General features: G+C 36.1%; 1 protein-coding gene across 2 annotated transcripts in view; it reads right to left on the minus strand.

The window, feature by feature from the left end:
- The window catches only part of LOC149067549 (uncharacterized), a 224,640-nt gene that overhangs the window by 142,234 nt on the left and 62,162 nt on the right, over positions 1–20,244 (minus strand). For both annotated transcript variants that reach the window (XM_089252465.1, XM_089252466.1), the window contains exon 3: positions 2,807–2,915. In XM_089252465.1, the coding sequence (XP_089108591.1) occupies positions 2,807–2,915 (109 nt within the window). The remainder of the gene's footprint in view (positions 1–2,806; positions 2,916–20,244) is intronic.

Genomic DNA, 20,244 nt, shown 5'->3' on the forward strand with positions numbered 1-20,244 from the left:
TGATGAAAATTATGATAATTGAGAGAGAGAACTCATTGAAAATCTTTTCAATGAAAGCAGTCAAGATTCAGCTGACAAGCAGCATTCTTCACCTCTTTATAAAAACTTTAGAAGCAAAGTTAGAGAATTCTGAATATCCCTTGCATATATGACAATTCTAGATTCATTAGGATCATTTTATTTCAATGCCAAGTCAGATGGCATTGTATTATCAAAAGATGCTCATTAATGAGATCTGGTAAGGTGGATTTGAGTGTTATTTCCATATATGTCTCATCTACAACAACAATTCTAATGAATTTTGTCATACCTCCAACTTGTAAGCCCATTTTCAGGACTAAAATAAAATTACAGACCAAATTTTGCTGGTCGCAATTTTTAAAATCAACTTTTCAAAATCAAGTTATAGCTAAATTGTGTAAAGAGAAGGATACCTGTATGTTGTTATAATCAATTTATGTTAATTTCAATGCTGTTTGAAGGCTAACTAAAAACTTAAGAAATTCCTTTCCTCCCCCAAGCATTTTGTGCCACCTCCAAAGGTCAATCCGGCATACTCTAATGATTGGGATTGCCCTACAAGAGTATAAATAGTGAGCCCAACCACCACTGTCTGACAATCGTAAGTGTGAACTTTGCTATGAATGCACAATGATAAAAAACAAGCTAAAAATATAGTGTGTTCAGTTCAAGTTTTGAGCATTAATTGATGGATTTTACATTATGGAGTGGTATAGATTGCCACTACTAGTTGGTGTGAATTACAGAGCTTTGAGTTCTCGTCTTCATCATGGTTGCTCTAAATTCCAGAGATGTAAATCAGTCAGTGTTAAGATGTTTGCTTAACCAGTCAGCTGTCTAATAAATTTCTCCTTTTTTCCTGTTTTAAGTTAAGAGCTAATTACAGCAATTAAAGTCAAACGAAAAAATGAAAGTCCAATCGAAACAATAAAAATTTGAAATTAACGATTACAGAAATTTTATTTATTAATTTCTTATCAATTGCATTAAAAAGTACCATAAATTAGTAACAATTTCAACTAATAATTATTGAAATTCTTTTTAAAAACGAACAATCCACGTAGTAATAATAAGCTCTTGAAATCTCTATTTTTTCCACGCAAACGTCAGCCGATTTCGATCTGCCAACAGGAAAAAAACTTTGGCCAGGAGCGTGGAGTTTTGTGCTTCCCCGAAAGTCCACGCGCCACGCAAAAGCGTATGAATTCCGGCACACGCTTCCCTTTACACACACAATCCTGAACGGGGCCTTCTTTCGTACAGGAAAGAGAACGCGTAAGAATGTGTCTCTAATGTGTGATTTAACAATGCGTTCTTGATCGCCACGTTCCTAACCGCCCTCCAATCCTTCGCGCAAGAACGTCCTGCTCCGGGCGTGCAGGGAAGATTGCACGAGTGGTCCTTGCACCAAAAACAAAAAACTAATCTAACTCTCTCCTCTCTCTCTCTCTAATGCGTTTCTCCTATATTTTCTAGCTTATCTAAAATTGTTACCCATCTGTAACATCAATTTTTTTTTTTAAATCTCAAAACCTCACCTGTAGTAATTTTTTTGTTTTCACAAAATTAATCTTATCAAGGCTTGATTGTATTTGTATTTTATGTGCAAACAAATGACCATGATGCCACAAAAAGAATCAATTATATGTAAAACATCTAAGAAATTGACATTAAAAATGCAGAAACATTTTTGGTTTAAATGACAACTGTTCTTATAACAAATAATAAGCTAAATAAAACTGGTGAGAAATGGAAGTAGAATCATGGGGAAGAGGACAGTTCTCAAAAGAAGTTGTATAAGTAGATGCCTGTGTCCAGTCCATGTAAATATCTAATCACTGTATATTGGTTAACAAGGATAGTGTTGTTAGCCTAATTCTAATCTTTATAGATGTCTTTTAATTCCTATGCTAGCCCTGTCATTGACAAATTTTTAAATTCCTGAGATTTTTCTTCATTAGAAAAATATCAATGAAAAGAAAACTGAAATGGTTTTGGTTTTAAGTAAAACTTGTTCAAATGTGTTGCCTCCACAGTGTATGTCAGTTTACATCAGTACAGTACAGACCAGTACCATTGCAGACCAAAACATCTTAAGGTATTTTTGTACTATTTCCAAGTCTATGAAGCAGCTGAAAACTGAATCAAGTTTTGAAATTAGTGACCCATCCAAATTCACCAAGTCTAAATGTAAGATAAATGCAAATAAAATCCACAAATTGACAAAAAGTATAGCATATCAAATTTTTTTTTTGTGAACAAAAAAAACTTCTTGAACTTTTTTCTTTTCCTTTGTTACCCAAAGCGTACATATTGTATACTTTATTCACACCTATTTATTTCTATTACGAATAGGTATGCAAAATGAATAAGACAAATTAAAAGTATCAATATATATAATAAAGCTATCAATACTATGTTAGTCTTAAACGATTCATATTTAAAATTCCATATTAAATTAGTTGATTAATGTATTTTTTTTAATCTTCTTTGATTTAATAGTAAAAATACATTACAAATTACACTAAAATTTATCAAAAATGCAATACAATTAACTGAGTTCTAGCCCCAACGCCGATAATACTGATGCATCTAGTAACATGGAAAGGGAAGGGGGTCACGTCTCTGAAAAGTTTGAAAAAATTCTTTTGAACTGTTTTCTTGAAAAAGTATGCCTGCTTGCTATTTTGATTTGTTAAACCATGGTCATAAGCAGGTCTAACTGTATAATGCATCAGAATAGAGAAAATTCAATGCTTATAGAAATATGCAACAGACTACATACGTATCTTGCTTGGTACAGACATTTGGCCCTTCTTCTAAGCAAATGACAAGTTGAAATGCAGCAAACACAGAGCAAATTAGCACCAAATTATGAAGTAATGCATTCATTTCTGCAAAAGAAAATTGAAAATAATTAAAAATACAGTCAAGTGTCTATACTTGGGACGATTTCAGACTTTTTCTTTTAATATGTTGGTAGCTCTGACGGTTGTGCGGGTGACGTTTAAAGCAAGTCAACATGTTTGTTTGTTGCATTAACATTTCATGATAGCTTGTGGTGTGGAATGTGTTTCGGTTGAGAACATTTTTTTTTTCACCTGTTTTTTTGAAAATCAATAAGTTTTGTAGTGAACTGCTAAGGTTTGCACCATCACGTTTAGACATGGGGTTTCTCTGATTTAGGGCAATGTTAAGTAAATCTCTCATAGAATGCCAAAATTCAATTTTTTTTTTCACCACCAATACTATTGAGTACAGCCTGAATTGGGTAGAAAAAAAATCAAATGTCTAAACTTGGGATGTTGCCTTAGCCCTCGTCAGAAAATGACTGTGGTGCGACAAAAATGATCAAATTGGGATGCTGTCCTATGTTTAGCATGGTTGTCTCAAGTTAGAAAATGCATTGTAATTGTTACGTTTTTGAAAGTTTACATGCAACATCATGTATACATTTGGCCCAAGGTATTCACAGATTTTGTATTTGCGGTTTTCTTCCCTTTATGAAAAACACTGTTCCTGCATTTTTTCTGGTATCAGAACAAAATATGAATTGTAGGTGTTAATGGCTCTCCAGGCTTTTCTAGTGCTTTGAAAATGTTACTAAAAGACAAAAGAGAGGGAAACTTTGCAAGAAAAATTTGACATATTGGCTATGCATAACAAAACTAAGTCAATTAGGTATCATAAAGGACATCCTGCGTGGTCGATGAATCTACCATGCAGGATGGCCTCTATGTGTCTTATAATTATAACACAACATATCATCCAGTCTCGTAATCAAGATTTTGATGCAAGCATTTAGGACTCACTTTTTACCCCCTCCCCCCGACATTTCACCTGCCCTGACTGTATGAACGAACATATGAATGATGGTGTGAGTGACCGTCTGAATGATCAAGTTGGACATTTATCCAAATGAATGACCATTTGAGTGAACATATGAATGATGGTATGAGTGACCAAGTCGGACATTTACCCCCACATTTCACCTGCCCTGACCATGTGAGTGACCATATGAATGACTGTATGAGTGAACAAATGAATGATAGTATGATATTCATTCATATGGTCAATCACTCAGTGACTCATATGGTCACTCATACGGTCAATCAGTCACCCACTTGGTCACTCATATGGTCAATCACTCACTTGGTCATTCAGACGATCAATCATTCATATGACCAATCACTTGGTCACTAATATGGTTGGTCACTCATACAGGCAATCACTTGGTCACTCCCATAGTAAATCACACTTGGATGTTCATATGGTCAATCACTTACGCATTTATAAGGTCACTTTTGGTCACCCACTCAGTCAAGTGCACACTCCCAAATATGGTCAGTCACTCATTTATACGGTCACTTACTCACTCATACAGTCAATTTCACATCCACTTCGCCAACCACCTAATCGCATGGTCACTCATACTTTCAGGGCAGGTGCAATGTCAGGTGTGAAATGTAACGGGGAAGAAACGTGTCGTAGGCGAAATTTCCGGATCCCGATTAAAAAAAACCGCCCCAATGGCCAATCTGACTAATTAACTAAAGGCAGGGTTTGACGAATCACAAAAAAATCTAAGCACCAGAACATTTTTTTTTTTACGTGCAAAGATTTTTTTTTCTCTCGAGAAAATCAGGTCCAAAATAATGATGTTTTCAATATTTTCAAGAAATAGTGACACTCTCTCTCATGTTGATAATTTAATTTACGGAATATTAACATAATTTTGGCTTCCTCGACTTTTCTATAAAATTCTGGTTTTTTTTTCTGATTTTCAACGACTCTTTATTTGAATTTTTTTATTGAAATCAATTGAGATTGTCATTTGATCATATTTGTCGCACCACGGTCATTTTCTGCACACGAGGGCTAATTAGACCGGGTCCTACAATTTATTGCCGATTCCGAACGGCAGACTTGGTTTTCATACTCGTCGAGGGGCTGGTGCGCTAACCCCTTGATGGGCGACTCCCTGCGGTAGCAATTTTTTCTGCGGTCTTTTGTCGACGTTTCTGTTGTACCCTGTGTCAGGAAAGTTTTCTAACAAGGACGAACTGGGTATCGAACTCGCGACACCTCTAAACATCCTTTTGGTACTTTGGGCGAGTATCTTATCTACCTGGGCTATCGCGCTCCAATTAAGATTGTACATTAAATGATAATTATGAATAATTATAATTACATTCATATAAATAAAGGGTGATATCGACCATCTAATAATTACACACGTGATTCCTTGTGGAAAACTAATATGGAGAGTGTTTTTAAGTTTTTTGATCTGACCCATTACAGTAGCCGTCGCTTATAAGAATCACATTTGGTTCAGTCATTTTGATTCTTATAAACAGCTGATTTTTAAATCCAGATATTTTTTCTTTGTTGCTTCTATGTAGCTATTACTGGCGTACGCAAAGTGTGGGGGGGGGGGCCCTTAAGAAAATATTATGTTTTTGAAGTAAAATACAAAAAAAACTCATTAATTTCTTATTAAATATATCAATCACCAATTTCAATATCCATAGCATATTATTATCCTTAGACATAGTTCGTTGTCAATGTAGACTGACGAAAATGTTACACAGTAACTGTAGCCTACTATTGCCCGATCCCGATCGCATAACTCAATGTTTCCCAAATTGAGCAATAATGGTCCAGGTGGGTGGTAGGAGCTACGCGGGTGTTTTTCTTTTCTACCATAAACCTCTTGCTGATAAGTTCTGTCATCAGGGTCGCAACTAGATACTTTATCAGCCAGCGCAAGCACGCGTTTTTCCGCCTTCGTATAATGCACAAAAGAGCAGTAAAAGACTGAATTCACCCCCCCCCCCCAGTCCAGCACCCGGGGACCAGACCCGTCTGCTTCCCTCCTAGTCGAGGCCCTGTCTGTCATTTCACGGAAGCTTACTTTACTACAAAGCTGTAATCCTCACTGTTTGAAGGGGAAGTGCCATCTTAACGCATGGGGCCCAACCGGGCACGACCTGGGGAGATTCACAAAAATTAGATCTGATTGAAATTTTCGAAAGTAAGGATGTAAATTTGTAGGCAAGCATTTTTGGTTAGGTAGGGCCTTAGAAAACTCGCTTGCAGGGGGCCCCCATGATGCTCTTAAGACGGCCCGGGCGGAGGGGGGAAAGAAAGTTGATATAGGATTATTATTACAAAGGTAGGAGTGACAATAAGTGGTCTTCAAAAATAATCTTGTGAATGTAACAAAAAATAATTTACACATTCCCGCTACTGAGATAAACGGTAGCAGTTTTAGAGAAAAATGTTTTTTTTTTTTAATTCTTATTACCGATGATTTTGCTACGTTAAAATAACGTTTGGTTAACGTTTTGCCGATTTGATTCTTACAAGCGGTTGATTCTTATAAGCGGTGGCTACTGTAATGAGTTATGCTTTAAAAATTGATTACGTCACCTCCAAATCCTGCCAAATTCACCAAACTGGCATTTTTGAAACAGGATAGCAATAGTATAACTCCAAAGAGAAAGAGAAAAAGCAAACCGGTTTTTCTTCCTCCCGCGTGTGCTTGCACTTTTAAAATTTTTACGCTATCGTTATATACCCAAAATTAAAATTTTTGCTTTACTGAAAGTTGCACGACGGCTCTGTTCATTAATTTGTCTCGTTTGAATGAATGAAGTATCGTAACAATTTTGGAGATCAGATTTTTTTTTTTCCAGTTCCAACTTCGAAGTTTCCGAAGATTTAGATGTTGCATCCATGCAGTGTCGTCTTAACGCATGGGTCCACTCAGGCACGGTCCGGGGACCTCAAGAGAAAAGGGGCCTCACCTCACAAAAATGAGATAAAGTTGAAATTTTCGAGGAGCATGCATGTGAATTTTCCTGGTACGGCCTCAGAAAAATCATTTGGCTTAGGGCCAATGGTGCTCTTAAGACGCCCAGCATCCGTGGCCCTCCACACAGGTGGGGCTGATAGAGCTCTATAGCCGTGAGGCCCGGGACACTTTTTCTTCATGCAATAATTTCATTATAGAATGGCCTGTGAAAAATCTGGCTTTGGGCCCTAAAAATAATTCCCATTCTAGACCCCCCCCCCCCCAGATGTGGGACCATGGTTGCGCCACGGCTTTTGATTGTAATTTTGAAACACAATTACCTTGATTAACACAATAAGCTTGTTGAATGAAATCGATCACAGCTACAAATTGTCACAATGAAGTCCAACAAATAAAGTTTAAAATTTTTACGGCATCTCCGTATTATGTGTGTGTATGAAACAATACTCAAAACCATATTTAGGGGAACAAACAGTAAAGAGATGGCTTTCATTTTGAAAATTGAGAGCTGAGGAATGATTTTTCGGGAAAAAAATTAAGAAACGAAATATAAGAGCATCGCGCGTAGGGGCAGCAAAATTAGAAATGCCTAGAACAGCGAGAGCCTTAAGTCCGTCTCTGTTAGGAGAGGGCCGGGGCAACCGTCCCCTTATAAATACACAGCCGAATAAAACCTCATCTGAAAAAATTATCTGTTCTTCGCGAAGTCAACAAAATCTTTCTTGCAAAAAGGTAAAGTAAAAATTTATTAACATTTCAGAGCAATAAAATCTAATTGCAGTCACAAGAAAATGAAAAATCGTAGAATTCAATATGAAGTGTTATTGGGTGAATAATCAATAGAAAAATATCCGACTAATTATTTTGAATATGTCAATTCATAAAATAATTAGTTTGATTAAAAGTTTCTGATTGAATCGTATTAGTTTACTGTTTTCACCACACACAGTCACGCCTTCGTCACAAACTACCATTTTTGCAATCTTCGTTGGAGCTTTTTACGCGCGTAACACAGTTTCGATGAAATTTTAAAATAACTCAAAGAATACTGCCGTTTTTATTGATCAACATGTAATCTGATCAAAACGACAGCGTAAAAACAACGATCGCGCAATAAACACTATGCACTGTATCCACCTTTATTCAAAAAATTTGACTTGACAGTGAAGGAAAACAAATTTACACACATTTTGGGAATTTTTTGTTTTCAAATAGATCTCTATCGCATTTGGCTAAAACTTTAAAAATCTAGAGACAAATATGCTAATTTTGTGGGATGAATTTATTACGCAATACATAACAAAAGGTTAATGTTATAAACATTTATACCATTACTCTCTAAGAGGAGAAAAAACGCCAATCGTGAAAGATGATCGATCTTGGCTTCTAACGGGATTGAATATTTCACTTCATTTTCAGAAAGTGGTGCACCTTTAAAATACTTCTGATTTCAAGTGCTTGGAATGGCTCTGAATAGCTTGTTCGTGCACGTTGCTCAAATTGAACGTTTTGCTGCAAAGCTGACACCATACGGGTAATTTTTGCTGCTTTAATCCTATTAGCTTACTGAAGATTCAGGTTTTATACCCCCATTCTAGACTGAAAACAGTTTTCTTGCCACTCATTGTTTAAAAAAAAAATACCCACGTGGAAATCACAATATACACACATGCTTCATCTGGTGTTGCTCAATGAAGTCATCTTACGAAATTATCACAACTAAGCTTTTCTGATACAGTAGAACCTCATTATAACGGACTAATAGGGGCTGAAGGTTGTCCGTTATAATGAAAGTCTGGTTTATAACAAATAATTCCTATAGGGGTGTAATACTACAGGGTGTTTATCAATGAAAGTACAGTAGTTTAGTGTAAAGAGTTTATTATACGTGAAATAAAAAACAGCCTGTAACATAGGTTGAATTGAAAAAGATGTGTACGTTCACACTATACAGGGTGATTCAGAAAAGATGGGGAAACCTTTAAGAGGTGATAGTACACACCAATACAAACAATTGTCAAAGAATGCATGGTCTAACATGAAACGCAAATGCGCTAGCGTTTCGAAACGGGCGCTCCGCAAACGTTAAAACGGCATTCCTGTTGAAATTTATCGGGAGAAAAAGAACACTACACATGCATGCGAATGTAACCTGGGGAAGAAAAAACCGTATGAAAATCTGCGTCACAGTGAATAGAAGGCGCGGATGCCAGCTCTGTGAAGTTATTATAGCGTGCAACCGGTCTAACAGTTGTAACGTACGGCAGACACGCATTTCATTTACGCATTCATTACGTTAATTCAGTATTACTAAAGAGCGTCATTATACAGTACGTTACAACTGTTAGAACGATTGCACGCTGGAATAACATCACAGGGTTAGCATCCGCACCTTTTATTCACTGTGAAGCAGATTTGCATACAGTTTCTTCTTGTTCCCCAGGTTACATTCGCATACATCGTGTTCTTTTCTCCCGATAAATTTCAACAGGAATGCCGTTTTAATGTTTGCGGAGCGTCCGTTTCTTCTTTGATGGCAATTTTTTGTATTGGTGTGTACTATCTTAAAGTTTTTCCCATCTTTTTTGAATCACCTTGTATTAATCTTAATTTTTCTAGCTGGTGAGCAGTACGAGTCATGCATCACATCCATATTTACGGAAAACAAAACAACGCTATATGTTTAATCGCTTGCTTGGAAGCGCTTTTTAAACGAGTTAACACTTTTTTAGATACTTAACCTTTTATGCGGCAATGATAAGAATATCGCCTCCATAAAAGCCTCTTATTTTAGCATTGACAAACCCAGATATTTTGTAAGATTTCTCAATGAAAAACCTTTCCCTACACCTCTTAGTTTGCGCCTGCTGAAAATCGGAAGAAAGCGTACTTTACTAAAGAAGATATGGCATTTTGAAGGGGGTTTTAGTGATTTCTAATTGCCGCTTAAAGGGTTAAAACGAGTTTTAAACTCGTCAAATAAAAATTTCATAATTTTTACAATTTTTTTAGCTGACCGTTATAGTGAGGTTTTACTGCACCCGCTCTTATTCATATTTTCTGACCTCTTAGTACAGGCCAGCACTTTATAATGCTATGTACTGCACGTTTTGAAAATTACAGAAAAAATGAAGTCCAAAAATAAAAATACTATACATAATTTAGGATAAACTTTGAAATGTCTAACTTAATTGCTGGAACCATAAAATTCACGTACACTGTACACGTCCCCCCACATCCTGCAGCAAATTCCACGGGCTCTGATCTGGGGGCCCGTCTACAATAAATTTATAGCACGAAAAGCAATTAATGATAAGAATCGTCCAATTCCCCCCCCCCCCGGGCTGGAGCCCTGTCAGACCCACCCTTGGGGAAGCCATGAGTTTACATTATAAATACATGTTTTGCTACCAAAGCCAGAAATTGGAAAGTTCGCGTACTGGCCGGTCCAGTTGATCCGGCCAATGCCGAATTTCGGGATTTTGTCGGCCCCTATATACCGATCCCTAAGATATCGATACTCCGATTCCTTTGATCGTTAAGGTTGCCATCGCTAACCTTAATTATAAATGACCATGATTATCACAAAAGAAAAAAATTGCGCCAACATCGTGATGACCCCGAATCACAGGGATCTATATATGGGGCCGGACGAAGCTCGAAATTCGAACATTGGTCTGGTCAACTGGGTCGCAGTTCGCGAACTGGCCGATTTCGGTCTTTGGCAGTGACGCATACACTGTCAAAATAAACAAAACATCAGAGTAAAATGTAGGTTTAATGCTCACAAAAATTAAACTTATTTTATTGTTCACTGATAAATGTGAAAAGATAGGCCTAAGGGTGGAAAAATTTGTGCTCTTAGCATGTCTCAACTTGCACACGGCACATAGGAAAATTGTAGATGATATCCGCTTGCAACACGTTGGCAAAGTAAATTATTTCTCATTTTTATTACGGAGATTTATTCATTTTTACTAAGCCGGATAGTCGCGAGTCTACTGTAGTTGTACCTATAAAGGGAGCCATGGGCACAAAAGCTTATCTTGACATTTCAGACGATTCGTGGTTGATCACATTAAGGCTAGTTTGGTGAGGGCCTATGCCTCTTTCAAACTATCGTGCTTCTATCCACACACAGCATGGACCATGTACGGCTGGTTTGATAATAATGCTATATAAATCCGAACGTTCATTCCATGGAGTCCCTTGTCGGATAAATTTAAACGTCGTAAAATGGGTTATTTTTGACCCAAAGACCTAACCAAAATTATATTTTTACATTTGTGCTTAATATTATATTTTTACATTTGTGCTTAATATTATATTTTTACATTTGTGACTGATATTATATTTTTACATTTGTGCTTAATATTATATTTTTACATTGGAGCAAAGTACAATTTCCTCCCATATCAAAATTATGTTGAAGAACAAACATTTGGCGTTCTCATGCTTCATTTGTTGGTTGAAATGGTGCTTGCTCTACAGTTAACAAAATAAATGAATGGTTTATAAGGCAAAAAAATTGTATATTCTATTAGTCTGAACGACAGGTAAATAATGATTCTTTTAAACGAACTTCATATTTCATGTTTCTGGCAGAAGAATAAACTCTGAAGAACAGTTAAATTAAAATACGCTAACAAACAGTTTCTGCAAACTGTAAATAAAAACTTTTTACATAATGTTAAACAGCAGCTTCAAAGACGAGTGGGGAGTTGTCATCCGATTTCCATACTTAAGTTAATGATGGGAGAAGGAAAGTGTTGTGAGGGATGTTTAACAAGAAACTCTGAACTTTCAGAATGAGTTCCCGCCGCGATAACGTTACTTAGTAAATACCGACTCCAACACTCCTTGGGGAAATGAAACGAAAAGAAAAACAATTTCTTGGCTCAGAAAGAATGTTATCCCAAATCAACAAAAGTAATTTTTTTTAGGTTCAAGAAAATGACTACTTCGTCCCGTGTATAATGAGTAATAAACCGAGCCTGATATTATGGTGGGTGGGATTCGGTGAGTGTTGACAAAATTCTTGCAAACATTATTACTTCTGGTGAAGAGAAAAAGTAATTATATAGATAAGGAAATGAAATTCATAAGCATTTCTTTTCAATGCTTCGGGCATTTGAATTTTATCTTTTTTACAATTTTACTTATTTTTTGCTGACATTAAAACCAAAGGAACACAAAGCAGAATGTTATGGCGAGTACTATGGTTATTTCTTAGAGAAAATAAAAAGTTTCCCTTTAAAGCAGCACGGGTTAATAAATCCGTTATTTTAAAAAGAGGCATAACTAACATGTTAGTAAAGCGGAAGATTTGTGGGCTAGTCTCACCCTAAGGCCGGTACTACACTATAAAAGCTCTTTATAGAACTTGACAAATACAACCGATAAGCTCATTGGTTGCATCCGCTCGAATGTAATCGATAAGCTTATTGGTTTCATTTGTCGAGTTTAATAAAAGACCTTTTGCAAAACTTTTATTTTGCCTTATTATTAAACCTTTTAGGAAACCCCAGTCCTAACAGGACGCGAATAACCTGTAGATGTTGTTTACCTTGATTTCCAGAAGGCATTCAATCGGGTCAACATGGTAAACTTTTGAAGCGTTTTTACACGAGATTTTGGGATTGGGGGCAACTGGCTGAATCGGATAAAATCGTTATTGAGAGATAGGTCACAACGTGTTATGGTAAACGGGGAATTCTCTGATTAGACAGGCGTCACTAATGGAGTTCCTCAAGGAAGTGTCCTTGGCCCCATACTTTTTCACTTATTATCAATAAACTCGATCAGGGTATCGATGGAATTGTTAGCAAATTCGCAGATGACGTAAATCTAATGGGAGTAGCTGGGAATCAAAGCGATAGGGAGTTGCCCCAGACCCACTTGAACAGAATTGGAACATGGGCAAATGAATGGAGCATTTGGAAATTCTCATTGATGAGCGGCTTAGGTTTTCTGAACATTGTTCAGCGGTGGTAAAAAAAGCGAATATAATGCTGGGTTTTATTTTCGAAAAGGTGTCTTCGAGTTCTCCTAAAGTCATTCTTCAGCTTTTCCGAGTCTTATTTTGTCCTGGACTGGAGTATGCTGTAAGGTTTTGGAGACCAAACCTACGGAGGGACATAGACTTGGTTGAAGGGATGCAGAGAAGAGCTACGCATTAAAAACTCACTCATCGACATTTTTTTAGAATTCGTGTTATTGGTACTACTCCTTTCTAAGGAAAACACTGCACAGTTTTCAAGGTTTAATCCTTTCCAAAACACATGTATGGTAACTACAATAAAGAAATGTTTTATTGAGTTCCTGTAAAATTGACCAAAATACGATGAGTGAGTTTTGGAGTGGAACGCCCCAATTCTAGGTTATGATGTCGCAGGAAATTTTTCTCTAATAGGGTTGCTAATAAATGGAATAGCTTACCCCGGGGTAGTAAATTTTAACACAATTAACACGTTTAAAAAGAAAATACAATAAACATGTTGGGTAAATCGCGAAGCTATCCATACTTAGAATAAGACAACCATAAATACATTTTATGGGCATTGTATAATATTTTCTCACGTATATATATATTGGTTATAGTTTTTGCAAATTGCATTCTAAATTGGGTGCTCTATTTTAGTAATATATGGCATCCATATTTGTTATAGGCATCTTTTTCTCAGCCACCTCTTTGCCTTGTATAATACATAATAATAAAACTTGAAAAATTTAACCAATAAGCTTATCGATTACATTCGAGCAAACGCAATCGATAAGCTCATTGGTTGCATTTTTTTTAAGAATTTTTATAAAACTTTTATAGTGTAAGGCCGGGATTACACTATAAAAATTAGTTAAAAGATCTTTTACAAAACTTGAAAAAAACAATCAATAAGCCTATTGGTTACATTCGCATTACGATGAGCTTATTGGTTGCATTTTTCAAGTTTTATAAGCGAAATTTTGCAAAACTTTTATAGTGTAATCCCGGCCAAAGCCTAGAGTTCCATCGTACAACAATCAATTTCACCTCTGTTCCAAACTTCGTAAGTAACAAGCTACGTCGTTTGATTTTCTATTTTCAACTTCAAAAAAAAGAACTCTGCTTATGTATGAAGAAAGTTACACTCTGAAAGATATGTAAGATATTCTTCTTAGGCCGGGATCACACTATAAAAGTTTGATAAAAATTCTTTTATAAAACTTAAAAATGCAACCAGTAAGACTATAGGTTGCATTTGCGAGAATGCAACGGTACGATTATTGGTTGAATTTTTCAAGTTCTGTAAAAGAACTTTTATAATGTAATCCCAGCCTTACTAGAAGACGTTTCTATTCAGTACGAATTGAAATACATAATTCAGCCCTGAAAAACTAATGACATTATTGGCACGTTTTCTTTATTAGCACTCACGTTATCATTTTAGATGTTCGAAGTATATATATAAACGCGTTATAAATACACGTATTTTTTGATAACGAAAAAGATTGAAAAATTTTGAATACTGATCGCATTGAGCACTTATGAAAAAATATGATTGAATTTCTTGGAAAATAAAAGATGGTTTTTGCTTTCCTAACCATAGGCATACACAGTATTTTCTCGGGGGGAATGTGGTTTTACTTTTCATTTTTTCTGGAAAAACCCTATTTTCCTCTCCTCCACTCAGGCAGTCATGGCTCCCACATCTAGCAACAGGGCCCTCCGACCAGATTCTTCACGGGCAATAGTGAATTTTTTGTGAAGAACTAAAAATGAGAATCGTCTCACGCCCCAAGCTACAGCATTGTCAGCCCCACCCTTGTGAGAACCTTGACACCAGCGTTCCTAACCGATTTATGAATTATAACTCGTTTATTAGAAAAATTGTTATTTTTGATGAAATCTAAACGACAGAAAAAAAATTGTGTGATTTTGATACTGCCGAAACTTTTTCTTTCGACATTCGAACGTAAACGGTTTATCAAGAGAACTTTGTATTGTTATTTTGATGAAATTCCCCCCCCCCCCAATTTTTAGGGCATTTTTAACGTTTTAGGACATTTTTTTAGGGCAACAACATCCGGGCCTTGATGATGATAAAGCAATATCTCTATGAGAATATCGAACGAGCAACGGTCCAACTGAATCCACTGAAGTTATGTAATTTTTAATTAGACAAGAATATATTAAAGGCTCACTGTATATTCTGAACAGAGTATTATCAAACTACCACCGTATGGTTACGGGGATAAAATATGAACTCTTCAGTGGACACGGAATAGTAAATGCGTTTTATTAATCAAGAACTTAAAAATAGATAAAATTTTATAGCTTGGGGTTTTCTCTCGAGGATATGACACAGAAAATAGCTTCTTTTTCCACCATTAAGAATTCTCTACGACGATTCCGTGACTGACTGGTTTACAACGACCAAAAATAAGAGCATTATAAATACTAGTAGAGTGTAATAAAATATGCATACTTATAATTCTTTACTTCGTCAAATATATATTTTATGCATTATTCATTTCAGCGAGCGTGGCATGATTTAATTGATCGATATTGATCTAGATAAGAAAATTAAATTTATTATTAAAGTATTTATTCAATTACATGAAAAATATACTCGCAGGCTTCGAAAAATGATTCATCATAAAACTGTCTCCCTCGTTGCTCTTGGACTAGCATAATTTAACGACATATCACTCTACTGCTCACTGTGGATTTTTCCTCAAGTCTTATTCCTGGCATAAAATCTCGTAAAAATGCTCACGTACCCAAATGTACCCATAAACTCAGTGCATGGAACGTGCACTGTTGGAAAAACTACTAAATTATGTACAAATTCTAGTTTATCAGCAGAACGCTTCATCGAACATTTGATTCAAAAATTTAAAAAGTAATTTCCTCAATTTCCGCCTGCAACCACATGGACATTATAGCGGGCAAGGAGCCAGAGAGAGATTCTTTGAGCGCAAAAGCACGACGTAAGGGATAAAATATGCTATTAAGAAATGCTAAAATGCATTAAGAGTTGCCAAGTCGAGTTTTAAGGATAGCCTAAGCCAGTCCAGTTTGTTTGCCGGTAACTGCCGCTTAAATAGAGCAATTACTGCCCGATGTCAGGTTTCACGGAAGAACTTTCGCTCTACCTAACCAGAGGCTGCTACCTCTTGAAATTTAGTGGGCGAAAATGGTCGAGTTTCCTTTTATAGCATTCTGACGAATGATTCTAATGTTTCACAAGTTGTGAATACAGAAAACATTCTTCGGCCGTTGAATAAGTCGAGTAAGAGTTGCGCTTTATAAAATGTCAGCTAACTGTGCATTTACTTTTCTCTTTCTTGCGGCGAAGGTATGTTCACAAACGGTCGAAAGTATATCAACTTTTCAATTAATGTAATCCTCTGAAATGCATAATGCTTAGTTCCATTGAAAAAACAATCAAACACAGACATCATTACTAGTTTTTAATCTGTTTTATCGGTAACGAGAATAGGCATAAAACTTCTTCGCTAACTATGATATTTCAAGTGCCAGAAGTCTTAGCAAGTAATAAAAGCGGAAGAAAAAGCTTCGTGAAGAATGAATTAGCAAATATACCACGCATAACTACAGCACGCGCGGCATGTTATTGGCGAACCACTGACCCTAGAGGCATACTTCCAATTAGAAAAGTATCTAAATGTGTAGGACTCAGATGCATCATTCATGTTGCAAGGGGTTGTATAGTGATTAAAATAAAATATCAACTTTTTACACTGATACCCTGTGCTCAAAAATCCAATTAGAAAGTTTTTGCCCTGCCTCTTCTGATGCCAAAAACAAATCCACGTTTCCTAATGCAATATTCACCGAGATATTCGAACTCAAAAAACTGAGAAAAATTGGAAAAAACAGGATAAATACGGGTAAAATGCATTTTACCTGCATTTATTGTTTTTTCCGTTTTTTAATTCAAATATCTCAGTGAATATTGTACTTGGAAACGTCGAATTTTTTTTGTTGGAATCAGAAGAGAGGGCATCAACTTTTTAATTGGGTTTATGAGCACTGGGTGTCCGTATAAAAAGTGATTTTTTTTAATTTCAATAACTATGCAACCCCTTGCAACATGAATGATGTATCCGAATTCTACAAGTTGTTTGAATACTTCTTGTAATTGGAAGTATGTCTCTAGGATCAACGGTTCGGTTAGCTAGTAAAATGCGGTAAGCACTGGTAGTTGTGCACCCTGTATGACCACAACAGAATTTAAAAAATGCTGCCACAACAATAAAAAAAAAAGATCAAATTAAAGCAAAGATGATTTCTTATGTCTGTCAGGAGAAATATAAGGTAAAACTGACTTATTCATCATCCTTAGGAAATACAAGGCTTTTTTTCTCATTTCGCCTCGTGTATATTTTAGTTACTACTTTACGTGGTATTAAAAAAAAGTTGAGCTTATCCTTGCGTCTTACCAAGTCGTTAAAAAGACGTTTATAATATGGGAGACTTAATTTCGAATTGCTAACCATGCTGTACATACTGATCATAACATATTAAAATTGACACTGGGGCTCGATATAAAAACCTGTAATTTCATATATAAGAGCACTAAGGATTTCTTTTCCCGAATTCCATTATCAATATTGCCGAAGCAATATTTTTCTTAAGGCTCGGTGAAGTAGGTTACAAAGAACTACAGTATTTTTATGCCTGTACGTGATAGAATAATCTGAAGCTAAAAAAAAGGAAATAGCAAGTAAGGGCACAGCCTAATTCAGTAAAGTTTTAGTAGAAGCAAAGATAGCAAATGACACGCAACAGAAAAGACCTCCGTTTATTATTCCCAAAGGACAATCGAATTTTTTTCATCATATTGTTAATTTATAAAAAAAATTTTTTTTAAACAAGGATCAAATGAATTTTGCTTTTTGTGGATTAAATACGCGTTTATTTCACCTTAGGAAGTCTTCGGGTACGAATGCCCCCAATCTCAACAAAAACACTATTTCGGTATGACAAATAAAAAGATTTAGCTTCGTTAAACCTCCACAGTCCTGGCGTCGCCTGTAGGTAACACTTGAAAAAAGTTCCACTTAGCAAAATGCTGAGACTTCAAAATTAGTTCTGTATGTTGTAAGCATTTGGCAGTAAATTATCCATACTCGTCTGTCAATGAAAACTAATTTTAGGTAGTACCCATAGTTAAAAAGAAACAAACGTAAAATTCAGTTTCCTTCAGGACTGAGGAGGTTAAATGTATATATATAGAGAGAGACCACACCACTTCTATCAAACCAGTATATTTCACAAACAGTTTCTGATCAAAATTGAGCACAACGGTTAGTTTTTTCCTATATAAATAAATAAATAAATAAAAGTAAAACTATCAAAACCTTTTTATGAAGTTACAAAAGTAGTTTTCTAGTGAACAGATTAGCTATTTACCGATTTGTATCGCAAATCTTTCCTATTAAAGGAGATAATTAAATTTGGATTTAGGATCTAGTACATGTACAGGTAAATATTACAAGACTGTTCCCCTGGATCAGAGGTGTCTAACGTTTTGATTAGTGCGGTACCCTTGATGATTACCCGACTGTTTCAATGAATCAAAAAAAAAAAACCCATGATTCCTATAACAGTTTTATTGTACCTACAAATGAAAAATTTTACAGCTTCTGATACTGGGAAACACCAGTTGGAAGCCTATGCTCTAGCGTCTAGACAATGTGGGTATATATAAATTAAACATTTTTGTAGTCGACTAAACAGGTGTAAAATTTATTTGGAACTTTTCTTTTGGGTCTACTTTTATTTCGACGGATAGTTCTGTATTGTTCGTAGAGAAAAGGAATCGGCCTTCTGGAATTGGGTATGAGCCAAGGTTACGGATGTTTGATGTCTATTCACTGACCGGATGAATGAATAACCTGGAAATGGACTCGAGCGAAATCACATTAACCTACAAAATTGTAGGGATATTTAAGCGAGTCGAGACGATATTAAAAAAAAAAAAGAATGAATGAGTAGACAGACCGCAGCGAATCGACAACTGAATGACAAAAAATCAGATGAACGTCACGTAATTTTTAACGAAGAAATCTTTCCACGGCAGAAATAGTCAACGAAGAAATCATGGATAAGTTTTCATTGAAATATTACCATCAAAAACCTATACATCAGAATGAGTTCTATCTCATGATTTTTATCATACATGTACTTATTGTTGAGACGTGGCAGAGAATGCACAGGCAGGAGAAATTGAATACATATAACTATTAATAACAGAACAACTGAACGACTATATTTATATGTTAGTATATGAACGGGTAACAAAATGAGAGCGAGCTCACAACACGGTGTACACTCAATTTATATCATACTGGCAGAAGTAGACATGATTTTAACTTCACACCACTTTGAGAACGAGTCAACAATTACCATGGATTTCTTTCCCTGAAAGGGACCCACGAAGACGGCGTGTAATCTTGACCATGGCACTGTTGTCACTTCCCAAGGATGAACTGGCGCTCGAGGTGAATTATGCCTGGTCTGTTGGCACTCCCAGCAAATGGATACATGCTTGTGAATATCGGAGTCCATTTCTGGCCACCATACATAGCTTCGAGCCAGTGCTTTCATGCGTTCGATGCCTATGTCAACGTCACACAAAACTCGTCCAGGTCTAGGAATAACAACTCGATTACCCCGTAATAAGGTCTAGCTTCGACCAATGTAAAAAGAACTTCACTATCAATAGCCATTCTCGCTAATTTTAAAAGTAAAATCTAGAGAGAAAATGAACTGAACCAAGAACTCAATTTAATAAAATAAAATGTAGGAAAACTTTATAACCAAACCACTCAGAGAAGCTCCGTACGGCTGAATGTCCGTAGCGTGTGAAGGCATGCATTTAGTCACGTAGTCCACTGTGCTCTTGGAAACGGCGTGGCAGCCGTGTGTTGTAGTGGCAGCGGACGGCAGCATGACGGCGATTCGTCCGTATCATGTGAAAGCTACCATCCAATTGCTCACGTCACTAATGGAATGTCTCCGTACGGACGAATCCGTAGCGTGTAAGGAGCCTAACTTTCAATAACTGAACGGCATGTTAGTATATGAACGAGTAACAAAATAAGCACTCAATTTATATTATATGCTGGCGCTAGTGTCTAGTAATGTAACAGCAACGTCATTCGTGATCAGTTCAGTTCGGATCAGATCACAACACTTATAAGTAGAACCCGGAAGTTAGGCAAAAAAGGCATTTTGCCTATTTTCAAACTTTTATGGTAAAAATGCCTTTTTTTTAAATTTTCCTGCCATAAATGCTTATTTTAACATATTTTTAAGTTTATTAATGAATTTCAGAGGCCATAATCTATAAAAGTTGAATATTTCGAGCATTGAGAACAAAAGAATTGCTCTTTTT

This window comes from Pholcus phalangioides, unplaced genomic scaffold (assembly GCF_987345545.1).
Source record: "Pholcus phalangioides strain wild (caught in Gottingen) unplaced genomic scaffold, Ppha-v1.0 ptg000029l_1, whole genome shotgun sequence".
Classification (NCBI taxonomy): Eukaryota; Metazoa; Arthropoda; class Arachnida; order Araneae; family Pholcidae; genus Pholcus; species Pholcus phalangioides.